At 34.0% G+C, this 17099-nt stretch overlaps 1 protein-coding gene across 4 annotated transcripts in view; it reads left to right on the top strand.

The window, feature by feature from the left end:
* The window catches only part of VPS13C (vacuolar protein sorting 13 homolog C), a 179826-nt gene that overhangs the window by 122078 nt on the left and 40649 nt on the right, over positions 1-17099 (top strand). For all 4 annotated transcript variants that reach the window (XR_009355410.1, XM_059180680.1, XM_059180679.1 and 1 more), the window contains 12 exons: positions 302-549; positions 2336-2565; positions 4274-4366; positions 6782-7147; positions 7559-7645; positions 8901-9056; positions 9228-9492; positions 11326-11486; positions 12458-12579; positions 13071-13365; positions 14638-15027; positions 16550-16654. Coding sequence is in view for 3 of the 4 variants with exons in the window: in XM_059180680.1 (XP_059036663.1) it covers positions 302-549; positions 2336-2565; positions 4274-4366; positions 6782-7147; positions 7559-7645; positions 8901-9056; positions 9228-9492; positions 11326-11486; positions 12458-12579; positions 13071-13365; positions 14638-15027; positions 16550-16654 (2518 nt within the window). In the remaining variant the exon portion in view is untranslated. The remainder of the gene's footprint in view (positions 1-301; positions 550-2335; positions 2566-4273; positions 4367-6781; positions 7148-7558; positions 7646-8900; positions 9057-9227; positions 9493-11325; positions 11487-12457; positions 12580-13070; positions 13366-14637; positions 15028-16549; positions 16655-17099) is intronic.

The raw sequence follows: 17099 nt of genomic DNA, 5'->3' as shown, positions 1-17099 counted from the left end.
CCACATTAATACATTTTGTTAATTGCCAAAATTCCTTTCAATAGTCATTCATTTATTTTTCTGATGTTGCATTATAATTATAAAATATTCTGTAAAAGACTAATAACATGAATCTTGCTGTGGAGATTAGGAGACTATGTCTTGGTTGCTTATTAGCTAATTAGACTCTGGTTAACGGTGACTTATTTTCTATTCAGATTAAAAACTCAAAGGTGAAAGAAAGATTAAGATGTTTAGGCAATTTTTTCATCTTTTAAATTATCCTTGCAGGAAATAAATAATGAATGTGTATATTTTTTAGAATGATTGATAAAAAGAATGACCAAGATGACAACAGTTCTATGATTGATATAAGTTACAACCAAAGCAAGACTGGAAGTCACGTTGATGCTGTTCTTGACAAGCTATACGTATGTGCCAGTGTGGAGTTTCTGATGACAGTAGCAGATTTCTTTATCAAAGCTGTGTCTCAGAATCCAGAAAATATGGCAAAAGAAGCACAGATTCCACTACGACAGACGGCCACAGCAAAAATCAAGATGGAGAAAGGTTAGCAGAATTTACCTGTCATAGATGACAACTTGTCATATGTTTTAACAAAGATTACAAATAAGAAAAAAGATGAATGGACAATTTAAGAAACTAAAATTGTTCTTTCCAATTTAAATGTATTCTTTGGAAAATCTTTAGTAAGCATAAATTTTTAGGAGAGGTAAAGTAGAAATATATTTTGGATTAAAGGCTAGGAAACCTCTGCTCTGATTTCAGCTCTGCCATTAACATTTCTTTACTTAGGGGCGCCTGGGTGGCTCAGTGGTTTAAGCCTCTGCCTTACAGCTTAGGTCATGATCTCAGTGTCCTGGGGTCGAGCCCCACATCGGGCTCTCTGCTCAACGGGGAGCCTGCTTCCCCCTCTCTCTCTGCCTGCCCCTCTGCCTACTTGTGATCTCTCTCTGTCTATCAAATAAATAAATAAAAGTCTTTAAAAAAAAAATTACTGGGCGCCTGGGTGGCTCAGCGGGTTAAGCCGCTGCCTTCGGCTCAGGTCATGATCTCAGGGTCCTGGGATCGAGTCCCGCATCGGGCTCTCTGCTCAGCAGGGAGCCTGCTTCCTCCTCTCTCTCTCTCTGCCTGCCTCTCTGCCTACTTGTGATCTCTCTCTGTCAAATGAATAAATAAAATCTTAAAAAAAAATAAAAATAAAAAAAAAAATTAAAAAAAAATTACTTACCCAAAAATTGAGGGAGTTAATCTGGGTCTTTGGCTGGCAGCAATCTTTTTTTTTTTTTTAATTTACTTATTTGACAGAGAGAGAGAGAGAGATCACAAGTAGGCAGAGAGGCAGGCAGAGAAGAGAGGAGGAAGCAGGCTCCCTGCTGAGCAGAGAGCCCTATGCGGGACTCGATCCCAGAACCCTGAGATTACGACCAGAGCTAAAGGTAGAGGCTTTAACCCACTGAGCCACCCAGGTGCCCCGAAGAGCAATCTTTTATTCAAAAAAAATATATGGAAGAGTTATTGCACACTGAAGAACAGTGGAACAGATAGAGGCAGAGACTGGGGGTATTGGAGCAACCAGCATGATGCCTCTGGACAGCACTATAAACACCTTAAACTCAGTGGAGTGTTTGCACATATCTGGTCTTGATGTGCACTGAAGTCACTTCCCTGTTCAATAAATTGTTTATTCCAGCATTACCAAGTAGACCAGTGATTTTCTGTGTTAAATTATGATTCTCTAAGTTGAGGCATTTGTTTTTCTAATATATAGCTCAGTAAGACTGGAAAATGATATTTATTGGCAAGGTCAGAATTTGATTTTGCCACTTAGCTTTCCTAAACAGTAATCACATATGATATCTCTGTGTTCATACACATGTTTAATGTATTTATACCATAAATTGCAGGACACTGTGTATTTTATAGTAAAGTCAAAAGCCAGCTTTGATATGAAGAGTCTCTTATCCTCCTCCTATTTTGCCCTCCTTGTCCCTGCAACATAACCTAATACACACTTGGACATATAATGTACTCACCTTAATTCTGACAAAAACAAGTTCAAAACAAGATTATTCTTTTTGGTCAAAGTGGAAATGATCTTCTTATGACCGAAATCAGATTGCATTATCCCACAAAATCAGCATTTGTTAATGATCATTTATCACTAGTATTAATCAACTATTAATATTGTTAATTCTGCCACATCTATTATAGCAAGATATTAGAAAGAGCTTAGTGACTTATACACACCATATACTCAATATATTGAGTATACAAAATATTTACAAGATATATTTTACTACTACTTTTTTGGTTCCTTTTTCTTTTTCTTCAGATGACTCTGTAAGACCAAACATGACTTTAAAGGCCAAGATCACAGATCCAGAAGTGGTGTTTGTTGCCAATCTGACAAAGGCTGATGCTCCTGCTCTGACAGCCTCATTCCAGTGTAACCTCTCTCTGTCAACATCCAAACTTGAACAGATGATGGAAGCTTCTGTGAGAGATCTGAAAGTCCTTGCTTGCCCTTTTCTCAGAGAAAAAAGAGGAAGAAACATTACCACAGTAAGAATTAGCTTATTCTAAGCTTCACTTGAGAATGGCAGAAATAGTGGATTTATAGAATCCTAGAAAATGAGAGTTCTATAAGACTTGAGAGATTATTTACTACAAACCTGAGGTTTTACAGATATAGATTTTGAGTTCTAAAGATGTTAAATGGCTGCTAATGACAGAACTGGGAACTACCTTTAGACTCCTTTTCATTGTGCCATCTTTTGTTGAGCAATATTTGAATTTTAGTACAAATCAACATTCCTTTTCAGCTGCTTCTTATGTTTACCACAGTATATCCAATGAATGAATGAATGAATGCATGAAGGATTATTAAAATCTTTAAGCTTAGAGTGAAAATTCAATGGGAGTCATGTGACTAAAAGAGATTGTGTTTTGTTGTATTAAAAGTTAACTTCAGTTATGTGTTCACATTATTGTTGAAAGATATGATTTTAATTAACTTAATTGCCAACCAATAATTTTTAAATATTAAATTGAGGAGTTAACCTTAAAGAGGATTGTCATATGACTCATTGCAGTGTTATTTTAAATTAAAATTTGTGGGCAAAGTGGCTTACATAAAGAAATCCAATGCTAGGCTTAGTCTGTACTTTATCATGAAGTGTTCTTTAGCATTTGGTATATCACAGAAAGCTCATCCTAATTTTTTTTAAATGGAAGTTATGCAACACTAATTCCCTCATTCAATTCAGGTGCAAGGTCCGTTTATTTTCTTAATGATCTATGAATATAAATATAAGCTTTATAGTTTTAATACATCATTGGGTTTGAAGATTTGAAATTTGTTCTTATAAGAACCTTACATGAATGAAATCATCATAATGCGAAGAGGCAAAAAAAATAGTAAGTAGCCAAAAAATATAGAAAAATGTATTATAGAGGTGTGCGGTAGGCAGATAACTGATGATAAATATAATTTGTAATGTCATGTTTCTGGACTTTTGGTGTTGATGACACTTACCAAATTTTAAATGTGAAATTTATTGCTATTTAAATTTCATTTAAAATATTTACTTTTATATCTGATTTTATACTTTCAATTATTCTATTAAAAGAGAATAGAATAATTTTTCATCCAAAAAAAGCAAAAAAAAAAAATCTTAGACGATATTCGGGACTGACCTCTTCTTGATCATATGGAAATTATTCATTACCTCTCTTACCACAGTCTTTTTTTAACGTGTGACCAGGACTCCTTATTTAAAATAAGTTTCAGGTGATTTAGTGGTCATAAAAATTACAATGAAAAAGCAGTTTAATTTCCTCATATACTTCTTTGTGAATGTAAGACTTTAACATAATCTTTACTTCATTTTTACAGATATTTTAAATGTTTTACAGAGGGCATCACTTAAAAGATATTTTAGTGATATGAAACATTTTAAACTTCTATTAAATGAAACATCTTAAACTTCTATTAAGTGTGCATCATTACTTGAGAATTTGGCATAGAGGAATTGATCAGAACTGCTTAAGGTCTTTTTATAATGTTCACAGATTTGGCGTAGTTTAGAAGAGCCCTCAAAAGAAATTCTCAGCTAGTTTAACTTACCTTTTGCTTTTAGTAGTAGGTTACAGTTAAAGATAAAGTAAGTAAAGTAAGACATATTCTTGTGTGTATTTTATGTGTGTGTGTGTGTGTGTGTGTGTGTGTGTGTATTAGTAAGGAAATATGAATTTCATTTATTTGTTCTAGGTCTTACAGCCCTGTTCTTTGTTTATGGAAAAATGTATGTGGGCCTCAGGAAAACAAAATATTAGTATTACGGTTGAAGAATTTATAATTAAGGTTAGTGCCTATCATGTTTTTGGGTAAAAATTCTTATTTTTCTAACAATATCTTTTGATCTCTCATGTAACTATAGCATTATTCTAGTCACATCACATATTCAAACAGTAAATACCACTAACATTAAAATACATTTTTCTTTAAAGCAAATGTTTATTTCTATCTTTTTAAAAAGTACTTTTAGGGATGCCTGGGTGGCTCAGTGGGTTAAAGCCTCTGCCTTTGGCTCAGGTCATGATCCCAGAGTCCTGGGATTGAGCCCCACATCAGGCTCTCTGCCAAGCAGAGAGCCTGCTTCCTCCTCTCTCTCTGCCTGCCTCTCTGCCTACTTGTGATCTTTGTCTGTCAAATAAAGAAATAAAAAATCTTAAAAAAAAAATAAAAAGTACTTTTAAATATCTACAAATGATCAGAATAGTTTTTATCTATTTACATGTGTATATGTTGAGGAGATTAGGTTTGGGGAACAACAGAGATAGGGTAGAAAGAGAAGGGAAGGAGGGATGGTAAAATGAAGTTGCTATTATTTGTCATAAGTTACTTTTAGGCTTTTATTTGAGGCATAATTTGAATTTAATAATTATGTAATTAAATGTTTTGTCTTAGAAAATATTTATAATGACAGATATATGCTAGAAATAAGTTATTAGGATTTGCTTTTTTAAAATCTCTTACATTGGAAATATTGAAAAAAAACTTCTCTTCTCCAATGGCATTTGTATTGTTTAAGTATGACCTCATGATTGCTTAGAAATGGAACTTATAGAATACTTTCAAAATCTATTTCTCTCTCTGTTCAAAGGACACAAAATTGAGGTTCTGATAGTAGCCTATAAAATAGCCAATAGTGATTAAAACAAGGCTCAAACTAATGTCATTTGAATTACCATGCTAAACAATATTTTAAAGTACCAGGTAGTTTTAGATTGTATTTTGTTAGAAGATTTACTTTTTTAAAAACTTAAAGCAGTAAATGGGGGGTGGAGTTCTTTAATTTGCAGGCACTTAATCTAAGACAATAGATAAGGTACTGGGTGAATTATCTTTCATTTTCTTTGTTTATTCAGCTAACATGTTTTGAGCTCTTACTGTGAATGAAAAATGTTCTATACAAGGCATTGGGAATACATAGTCCCTATCTTCAAAACACTTAATAACCTATGTAAGAGAAAGAAGTAAATCAGTGAGTCCAGCTTTCAGAGCTAGAGGCATGTACAAAGTACTGTTCGGAACACAGGCGAGGGGCCTTTAACTCAGACCAGGACATCAGGGCAAGCTGCCTTGAAGTGGGGCTACTTTAATCAAGTTTTGAAAATCTGATGAAGGTTAGATGGAAAGGGAAGACGAGCGTTATCAAGTCAGAAACGACAATATGCACAAAAGCAGAGGTATGAAAAACCCTTTATAGGCTTAGAAGGGGTGATCTCACATGGCGGGAGAGAAGGCTGTGGTACAGTTACTAAGATTGAGAACCCTAATTATAGGTGATATTAATAAGGCAAGGACAAAAAAGGGACTTAGTTGACAGGTAAGTTTGGGAAGAGGTACATACCAAATCCTTCTTTTGGTAATGTAATCGTATCTTTTTAGTATATTAAACAAGTAGAGGTTGTGAGAACTGAACTATATAGGAATCCACTTATTTAACCCAGTATTACTCACACTTTGGGAAACCCTTGCTAGCTAATTGATTAGGCATCAGATCACAAAAGCCTTTGTGTCCTAAGCTAAAGAGAAATTTGAACTTTATCCTTAAAGTTACAGGAAGCTGAAAATGTTAGGCATAGGCATGCCCAGGTTTGGGTTTTAGAAAAATAATGCTGGTGGACGTGTAGAGGGTGGGCCATGAGGATGCTGACTGGACCTAGAAGACATCAGTGTAGAGCTAAAGCACAGTGAGAGGAATGAGGAGACAAGCAAAGATACTAAATGAAGATAATAAGAGGTAGAATTTGCAGATATTAGGCTAAGTGTAAGGGTATTCTTGGTGATTCATAGGCTTTTTGTTTCAGTAAAACAAATGAAAACTATGCATGTATACTTAGATGGGGATCATACACTTTGGCTTAGTTAATGCAGCTATTTGAAAAATGAAAAATTCAGTTACACTTCTACATTTTTCTGTTCACATAACACTGTTTTACTCTGAATGGATCAATTTAACTTCACCCGTTTTGACAGTTGATGTATAACAGTAATTACTTAATTCCAGAGTAGCCTGGGCAGAAATCATTGTTATGAGGTTTGTTAATTTGACATAAGATTTTGTGTATTCCCTTTTGTTTTCCTTGGGTATGAATGTAATATATTTAATATTTACTTATTTTTAATTCATTTTTAAATTTTTCTGTTATATATTCTTCTCATCTGGGAAATAATTTATTCTTAAAATTTTTTCGCTTTCTTTTTTTAAAGATTTCACCCATAATTCTGAATACTGTGATAACAATCATGGCTGCTATGTCTCCAAAGACAAAAGAAGATGAATCCAAAGATACATCTAAGGAAACAGAAAATCTTTGGGGTGTCAAATCTATTAGTGATTATAACTCTTGGTTTCTTGGTGTTGACATGGCAACAGAAATAACAGAAAATTTCAAAGACATTCAACATCCATCAATAGAGGAAAATTGTGCTGTTGTTGTAGAGTCGGTTCAAGTTACCTTAGAATGTGGCCTTGGGCATCGAACTGTACCTTTATTACTGGCAGAGTCTAAGTTTTCGGGAAATATTAAAAATTGGACTTCCCTAATGGCTGCTACTGCTGACATGACATTAGAGGTATGACCACATCATTTAGTGTTTCCAAAGTCAGTTCCTCAAAAGTACAATTGCAGAATTAAGACATGAGCTTATTTTGTTTGTGCATGGCCACAATAAATCTATATATGAGTATATATATGAGTATATATATGAGTTAGAATGTATCATACATTCTAACATTTAACTTGATGCGTAGTATTATTTAGTTTGTCATTATTTTTAAAAGATTTTCTTGTTAATTTGTTTATGGCAGTAAAGGAAGAAAGAAAAGGAAAGTGCACCCTATTTATAGATATTCTTTATGTCTTTAGGTGTGTTGTTAAAATGATGATTGACATGTAATACTAGTTACATAATATTTTTTCCTACTGGTTATAGAAATATGTGATTAAGTTGAAAGACTGTTATTGTAATTCTGTGCCTTTCCAGGTTCACTATTACAATGAGACCCATGCTGTTTGGGAGCCATTGATTGAGAGAGTGGAAGGGAAGAGACAATGGAATTTGAGGCTTGATGTAAGGAAACCATAAAATATCTTTATGTTGAATGGCACTAAGGGAAATCATATTTTTTAGTTCAGTGATTCTCAAGATGTTGTCTAGGATTCTGGAGGCCCTTTCAGAGAGTTCCAGGGATCAGAACTATTTTCATAATAATATTCAGGCATTACATATCATTCTTATTCTCAATCTCTCATAAGTATACAATGGAATTTTCCAGAGACAGTATGCTATTGCAACAGAATGGATACTGAGGCAAAAATGAAAATCCACCTGTCTTTTCTTAAGGCAGACACTAAAGAGATTTGTGAATGCCCCTCTTTTTACTATTAAAGATAACTTTAATAGTTACCTTTCATTAAAAATATTATTCAACATAAAATTATTATTTTTAAATGAATATTTAAAGTTTCCTCAGTTTCAGTTTCTAGTAGAGTTCATGTGATAGATATAATTGATATAAATGAAGCTCTTTGAGATCCTCCTTGGTTTTAGATAACAAAAAATTTGAGAAAACTTGAATTCTAGTTCATGATTTTTTTGTGTATTATCTCTTTATGGTATTTTTTGAGAGCACTTCAGAATCCTAGATACCAAAGCACATTTTTCTAGACTAAAAAGATCATGAGTTGTATACCCTTAACAGATTATCACAACTCAACTCTGGGGTAGCCTGACTGAAGTGTGAGGCACTGAAATCAGCTCATCAGATTCTTATTTTAAAGATGAGAAGTCACCTAATCTGTGTCCCAGGTTCCTCTCAGTGAAGTAGTAATATTTCTGACTTCCGGGTCTCTGACACAGACAGGCTAACAAATAATTTTTTATAAGGCTTTTCAGCCCTATTAGTACAAAAACTATGATGGAATTTGATGGCTGGTTGAAAGCTTATCATATTATTTATATGTGATAACAGTAAAAAGTAGAAGGAATTCCATATTACCTCCAAAAAGGATCAGTTTAGACTTTAGGATCATCTTAGAATCCTCATTAGCACTTGCTCTGAGGAATGCACAAGAGACAAAATCATAGCTGACTTTGAGTGTGTTTGTGACACAATTTTAAACATTGCCCCATGCCCTGATTATACACCAAAAGATTGCTGATCTGTGATAAATCTAAGTGAAGAACTGATTATTTTTGAAAATGAAACCTTTGAGGAGTTTTAATACAAAGTGACCAGTTCAGGAGAATTTAACTCTTTGAGAGTTTTTAAAATTTATTATGAATTAACTAGTAACTTAAATGTGTTATTTATTTATCATCATAGGTAAAGAAGAATCCAGTCCAGGATAGAAGTTTAATGCCAGGAGATGATTTTATTTTTCTTCCTGAGCCACAAACAGCAGTTCATATTTCTTCAGGAGATACGATGAATATAACAATATCCAAAAGTTGCCTAAATGTTTTCAACAATTTAGCCAAAGTATGTTTAGTTTGTGCTTGTAATCTTTCAAATGGGATTTTAAATTGAGACATGTATGGATTATTAATGTTTGCCATCAAAATTAATTTCTTAAAAATGTATAGGCTTGTTTAATTTTGGAAAAAAATTGCATTTTGCAAAATTTTATTATGATGTTATGTTCCTTTTCAGGGTTTTTCAGAGGGCACTGCTTCTACTTTTGACTACTCTTTAAAAGATAGAGCTCCTTTTACAGTGAAAAATGCTGTAGGTGTTCCCATTAAGGTGCAACCCAATCATAATCTTAGAGTAATAGGCTCCGTTGAGAAAAGTGGTGTTTATGATGTTGATGCTGGTCAGAATTTGGAATTGGAATATGCTAGCATGGAACCTTCACGTCAAGGAAAATTATCTATATTGAGCCGTCAAGAAAGCTCCTTCTTCACTCTAACCTTTGGTATGCTATATTTATTTTATTTTAAGGGTATATTTGGAATTGTAGGTGTGGGACTCATTTTTTATAAAATATGAAGAAATTGCTGCAGATACTATGAGAAACAACATTTCTTTTCTTTTTTTTTTTTTTTAAATTAATTTATTTATTTATTTGACAGAGAGAAATTACAAGTACACTGAGAGGCAGGCAGAGAGAGAGAGAGAAGGAAGCAGGCTCCCTGCTGAGCAGAGAGCCCGATGCGGGACTCGATCCCAGGACCCTGAGATCATGACCTGAGCTGAAGGCAGCGGCTTAACCCACTGAGCCACCCAGGCGCCCGAGAAACAACATTTCTAAAGGATTGAACCAAATAGTTGATAAACTCTTATCTCCTTTTCTTCCTCTAAACTTGAGAAAATTAAATTTGATTAAGAATTACCTTAGAGGATCACCTGGAGGGCTCCGTCTCTTAAGTGTCTGCCTTTGGGTCAGGCCATACTCCGGGGTTCTGGGATGGAGCCCCATGTCAGGCTCCCTGCTTACCAGGGAGTCTGCTTCTCCTTCTCCCCCTCTGCCCACCCCCTTTGTACTAGCTCTTGCTCTCTCTCTTACATTGTCTCTCTGTCTCTCTCATGCATTCTCAAATAAATAACAATCTTCTAAAAGTTTTAAAAAATTAAAATAATTACCTTAGAGCATGATCTCTGGGTTGTGGGATTGAGCCCGCGTCCAGTTCGGCACTCAGCTTAGAGTCTTCTTGAGATGCTTTCTCTCCTTCTGCCTCTGCCCGCACTAACACACATCCAACTTGCTTTTGTAATAGTCTTCATTTTAAATGTCTGATTAAACATATCCGTGTATACATACTCTCTCTAAAATAAATCTTTTTAAAAAAAAATTTACCTTAGAAAATCAGATTATTTCTGTGCCCTTAATACAATATGTAGTGTGCTTCAAAAAGAATGTGTGTTCAATGAGGAGAGAAAAATTAACTGTATTCAGAAGTCCTAAAATATTGACAGTAATGATCACCATTGCAAAAAAAAAAAAAAAAAAAGATGTCATTGCTATATACTTGAAAGAATAAAGAACAACCTGGATTTTTTGTTTATTTGTTTTAATACATTTTTTAAAGTTTTTATTTTAGTTCTAATTAGTTAACATACAGGGTAATACTAGTTTCAGGTATACAGTATAGTGATTCAGCATTTCCATATACTGATACTCATCACAACAAGTGCAGTCCTTAATCCCCATCATCTGTTTCAACCATCCCCCCACCGCTTTTCCAGCTAGTAACCATGTTTGTTCTCTAGGGTTAAGAGTCTGTTTCTTGTTTTTGTTTGTTTGTTTGTTTGTTTTTAAGATTTATTTATTTTGAGAGAGAGAGGGAGAGTGTGTGTGTACAGGAGAGGGGAAACGGGGGGCGGGGGTAAGGAGGGGCAGAGATAGAGAGAGAGAGAATCCCAGGCCACCTCCCTGCTGAGGATGGAGCCTGAGGCAGGGCTCAATCCCAGTTCTCCTGGCAGAGTGGAAATCAAGAGTCAGGTGCTTAACTGAGTCACCCAGCTGCCCCTATTTCTTGGTTTTAATACAACTTAAAACCCCAAAAGAAACTCTTCTGGGTCAAAAAATTTTACACCTAATTTCTTCTTCTTCTTTTTTTAAATTTTAGTTTCTTTAGTTTCCTTTCTTTGTTAGTTCCTATGTCTTAAAAAAGCATTTTGTGTAGTCATCAGTTTTGGTCATAAAGAAGAATGCTCTTGTCATTATTTTAAGTTACTGAAAAGTACTCTGTCTTAGAGAAATATAGGTAAATTACTTGGAATGCTTCTCACTTGTGCTCTGCCTTAGTACCTCATGGATATACAGAAGTTGCAAAAGTTCCTGTTGCCAAATCCGGCAGGCGACTGTATAATGTACGGAATCCCAATGCCAGTCATTCTGACTCAGTCTTGGTACAGATTGATGCAACCGAAGGGAGTAAAGTAATTACCCTTCGCTCTCCTCTGCAGGTAATGCATTAAAGTTAATTGTGTCCCTCCTAGTAAAATAAGAAGTATTTAATCATTTAGCTGGATATAGGAAAGTAGTAAGACATTAGGTCACTACTGATTATTGCAAAATAAATTATAGAACTGGCTGCTATTTCTAATCCAACTTGCTTTTGTAATAGTCTTCATATTAAATGTCTGATTAAACAGTCTTGTTACTTGAAAGCTCATTTTTGTTGTAGTCTAGGTTTAAAATTAATGAAAGTTTTTGTCTATTTAAAGATTTAGAAATGGGAGTATTAATAATTTTAGCTGGTTGTCAAATAGGATAATGTTCCATTCTCTTTGTATATCACTTGGGACAGTATTTTTCAAGTATGTGTGAAAGAATATTGGAATGATCTCCCCAGAAAAAAAATTTTAGTATCTTAATCTTTTCTACCTTTAAGGCTTTATCCATTTTTCTTTTGTGCATTATTATGGGTTCATTATATGGTCATCAAAAGAACATTTCTTTCTACTTAGAACATCAGATAAAAAATGAAAGGTTGCCATTTTTGGCAATAGTTAGCTCTCAGTTTGCTCTTAGCTCTAGCCTGTATGCCATTATAGTTAAGAAAAGAGAGTTGTAGTACTTTTCCTCATATTTCCTTTGCTATCATTCCTGTTTTCAGATGGTGCCTTGAAAAAATGATGAAATGGGGAAAATATTATGGCTGAACTCTTCAAAATTAGTATTTATTATACACTAACAATGAACACAGAAGATAGAGCATATGAATATACTAGAAATTTTAAACTGCCACTTAAACATCAAGTTTCTCATATGTAGTATTTAAATATCTCCAAATTTTTCAATTGTCCATAAAAATACCTTCTTTAATATTGGGTTTGAAACTTTTTAGATCTGAAAGTAACTGTGTGCGGCTCACATTTTTCTCTCAAGCATCTATATCTTTTTAAACAACTTGTATGTCTTTTTTATCTCACAGATTAAAAACCATTTCTCTATTGCATTCATCATCTATAAATCTGTTAAGAATGTTAAGCTATTGGAGCGCATTGGAGTAGTCAGACCTGAAGAGGAGTTCCATGTTCCTTTAGACTCATATAGGTACATACTTCTTTGAATATACTAAGTTTTAAAAGGTTCATAATACATATTTTTAATTCTATGAATTGGGATCTATGTTCTAGAAAAAAGAACCTTATATTTTCACTAAAGATATGTAAAAGCCAGTTTTAAGACATATATAATAGATTTACTCAATCATTGAATTTACCAGATGAAAATTTCTAATTGTATATTCAATGTTTTAGAATTTTCTGAAATCTGTCTTTATGAGATTGCCTTTATATTTGAAATGACTATTTTTTCTGACTGGTGATTGTTTGTGGATTTTTTTTCCCCAGAAAGTTCCTCCTGGGTTAGCTATATGACTCTGGGCAAGTTTCTTAACCTTTCATAGCCTTATTTTTCTCATCTGTAAAAATTGGAATCATAGTACTTACTTATAAGTGTTACCAAGAAGATTTAATGCGATTTTCTTTCCTTAAGTTTTTGATTAAAAACTTTTATCCCCACTCTGTCTTCTCTTCCCTTAGGTGTCAGTTATTTATTCAGCCTGCTGGTATCTTAGAGAATCAGTACAAAGAATCCACTACTTATATTTCTTGGAAGGAAGAACTTCACAGGAGCAGGGAAGTCAGATGCATGCTGCAGTGTCCATCAGTCGAAGTCAACTTCTTACCTCTCATTGTCAATACAGTTGCTCTGCCTGATGAATTAAGCTATATATGTACCCATGAGGAAGACTGGGATCCAGCTTATATTATTCATCTTTATCCTACCCTCACTTTGCGGAACCTTCTCCCATATTCTCTAAGATACTTACTTGAAGTATGTCTCTTATATTTTGTTTGACCTTTATTATTGCAGAGTGAATTCTAGTTTTTTTTTACTGTGTTTTTAGTTGAGTATTTTCCATAGTGTACTTGTAATGCTTTAATATTAATAACAACAAAAACTGATACAGGTTTTAGTATATGACAGTCACTGTGCCATGTGCTTTACATGTATTAACACATTTAATCCTTGCAATAACCTTCTGAAGTAGGTACTATTATTAGACCCATTTTACAGATGAAGAAACTGAGTCACAGAGGGATTAAGTGACAGGCCTGAGAACCCACAACTAGTAAGTTGTAGACCGGGATTTGAACCTAGGCAATTTGACTCTTTTGCTCCCTTCCACTGAACTCTGCTGCATGTGCTGTGAGTTAAAAACCATAATAATCTCTATTAATTAAGTAAAATTCCATTAGCTAAGAGATAGAAAAAAGCCAATGGGGAAATACTTCATCTTACTTTATTCTAAAGTTAATTTTAAAGTTTTTATTTTTAGGTTAATAGTATGATTATTTGGTCCAGGTTTCTGTTGAACTTAAAATAATTAGTCTGACTAAGAAATAATGGGGAATATTTCTTAGCATTGATGTATGATAAATATTTTTATATTCTTATGCCACAACATTTTAGAATACAAAAGTCTGGAAATGTTGGAACCTAAATTATTTCTTTTCTTTATCTAACAATGAGTCATCCCTGAGATGCAAAGACGAAAATGAATTAAATGAACTAAATGGTACTTATTCAAGAGAAGCTTTCGAAAAGAAAGCCTGCTTTATTATGTGGATATTATTCATTTTAAAAGTAATTCTGCCTTACTTAGATAGCTTGTCAGAATAGTTTGATATCTCTTTCCTTCTTCTTTTTATGTAAGAATCACCAGGCATAGTGTGTGAAGAGCAGATGAAGCTGAAGTCGAGACAGTTGAAAGGCTCATTTAATAACACAGACAACAGCCAGCACTCCTGAATCCATCCTTTGATTTTTGGCATAGATCTGACATTTTTTTTTGAAAACTTATGGCCGTTGGCCTACCGGTGACCAAAAGACAGTTTCTGCCTTTGGCCATGTTATAGTCTTTTCTTTTTAGTTATTAGTGGTTATTGGATATCCATAATCTGTAAACATGGTACTTTGTTGAAGGCTTATCAGTTAATCTGAATCTGGTAGGTTGTTAGCACTTGTATAAAATATGGATATTACTATTGCAGAGGTTTTTAAAAAATCACTAAGCAAATTTAGTTTTTGTTTGTTTGCTTTTAGGGAACAGCGGAAACTCATGAGCTAGCAGAAGGCAGTGCCGCAGATGTTCTACATTCAAAAATCAGTGGAGAAATAATGGAATTAGTTCTGATAAAATATCAGGGCAGAAACTGGAACGGACATTTCCGTATATGTGATACTCTTCCCGAATTCTTTCTTGTGTGTTTTTCCTCTGACTCCGCAGAAATGATGTCAATTGACTTGTCAGTACATGTCAAACGAATTGGCAGCCGGATGGTGCTATCTGTCTTTAGTCCCTACTGGCTAATCAACAAGACTTCTCGGGTTCTCCAGTATTGTTCAGAAGACATTCATGTGAAACATCCAGCTGATTTCAGGGATATCATTTTATTCTCTTTCAAGAAGAAGAACATTTTTAGTAAAAATAAGGTATGTTTTGGTTGATATACCAATTTAAAATTGATAAATTCCTAATCTAGGAACTCATGAGTCATTAGCCTCCTTTAAATCCATGCTTACCAGTTTGCTAAATGCCACTGGTATGAAGTAGGTCCAAGTAGGTCCATTTTTATTATAAAATAAAATTTATTTTATAATAAAAAATATATTTTATAATATAAAATATATTATATTTTATAAATAAAAATATTTATCATACATCAATGCAACTTTTCAGGAATACATAATCTAGTGGGTTGTTAGGACTAGCAAGGGTTTCTCAAAGCTGAATTATCCCTTTCTCCATGACCTTTAGAATTACTTCTGTTCTTTTAGTAGTGTCAGGTAGAAAGCTTGATTTTATGTATTTTAGAGCTTTAAGAATTTCAGTGATGAAATAGCATTTCAAAAGGTAGCAGAGTTGGATTTGGCTTGTATTAACTGAGCCCACCTAGGTATGAAGCACTAAGCCAGGCCTCCAAGAGGGAGCCTATTGCCTATGCCTTGTCTTTTGTGGTCTGGTCCCTTTTTTCCTTTGTAGATTCCTATCTTGGAATTGCTTAACACACACTGTCCCAATTTACTGCTAGGCCTCTGTCTGTGCTGCATCCTCTGCTAGAGTGCCTCTTCCCCCATGTTTTCCCTGTCTGCCATATCTTTTCTGGTTACCTGCTGTTCTTCCTTTGACTATCATTGTGCTCAGGCATGACATGTGTGAAGGGATTTCAAGCTGTCTAAAGTGGAGCTAGATATTGCATCCATGTCCTGTTAGAGCAGTGGTTCTCAAATTTCTGTTTGCATTAGAATCACCTAGAGGGCTTTTCAAACATATTTCTGGGTTGTACCTCTATTTCAGTCAGTAGGTCTGGGTAGATGGAGGAGCACACTTAGATCTCTTCTATAAAACTTTATCTAGATCTCATAGCTAGAAGTAAACCTTTTACCTTCTCACCTTCATAGCATTTTTTACCACTTGTGTAGCCATTAGTCACATTGAATCTTGCATCATAATTACTAGTAGTGTTTTCCATCTCCCTGTTTAGTTGGAGCTCATTAAAGACAGGAGTGGTATCCTGTTGTCTTCCATTCTGCTAATCATGATGCTTTTCATTTAACATTTGCTGAATAATGTTAAAGGCATCAATTCTCTGTGTTTTAGAACTTTAAGAATATGTTAGCTCAATATCTTAAGTGTAACACTGGAAAATACCAGTTTACATTATGGTGGTTTTTTGTGTTTTTTTTTTTTAAACAACAGAGGATCTCATTGGTATACATCTTTAAATTCACTAAACTCATTGCATAGGTGAATGGAAAGATTGGAACTCTGGTTTTATTTTATTGGCTTCTAGAATATCTGTGGTTCTGTGACCCATTGGCCATATGGCTTTGATTATTTTTTTGTGTCCCATGATACTAAATAAATTTCTAGTGATCTAACAACTTTCCCTCAAATAAAATATTAATATAGTCTTTTAGGTTTCTTATATGATGGTTGTGTGTTCTGGTGTAGGTACAACTGAAAATTTCAACTAGTGCCTGGTCCAGTGGATTTTCATTGGATACAGTGGGAAGTTATGGGTGTGTGAAGTGTCCTGCCAACAATATGGAGTACCTGGTAAGATTCTGCTTGCTTATTTACCTCTGATTTCATTCACATTTTCTTTGGTTGACTAAACTAGTTAGATCTAAGGGGTTCAGAAATTTGAGTTCAAAGTATTGTGTAAAGGACTGTTACCTCTATAATTTTCTCTAGCCACTGGTATGAGGATAAAACCTGAATTTATAAAAGTTTAAGACAGTAAGTGGAATCCTCATTCCATATTATTCTCTGTCAAATGTTTCTTAAATATTAAATTTGATTGTGAAAATTTAAATAATCTGATGCCAGTGGACCTGTTTTATTGCCACTTTGAAATTTTCATATTAGTTCATATTAGTTCAACAGAGATAATAAAGCAGCGGAACTGAGCCTCTTCACTAATTATAAAAGAATTTATGTTTGAAATGTTAAAAAATAAAGAATATAAATAAAATAAATATTATATCATCATTAGTTAGAT

This window comes from Mustela lutreola, chromosome 7 (genome assembly GCF_030435805.1).
Source record: "Mustela lutreola isolate mMusLut2 chromosome 7, mMusLut2.pri, whole genome shotgun sequence".
Taxonomy (NCBI): Eukaryota; Metazoa; Chordata; class Mammalia; order Carnivora; family Mustelidae; genus Mustela; species Mustela lutreola.
This window is presented reverse-complemented; position numbering and strand designations above follow the sequence as displayed.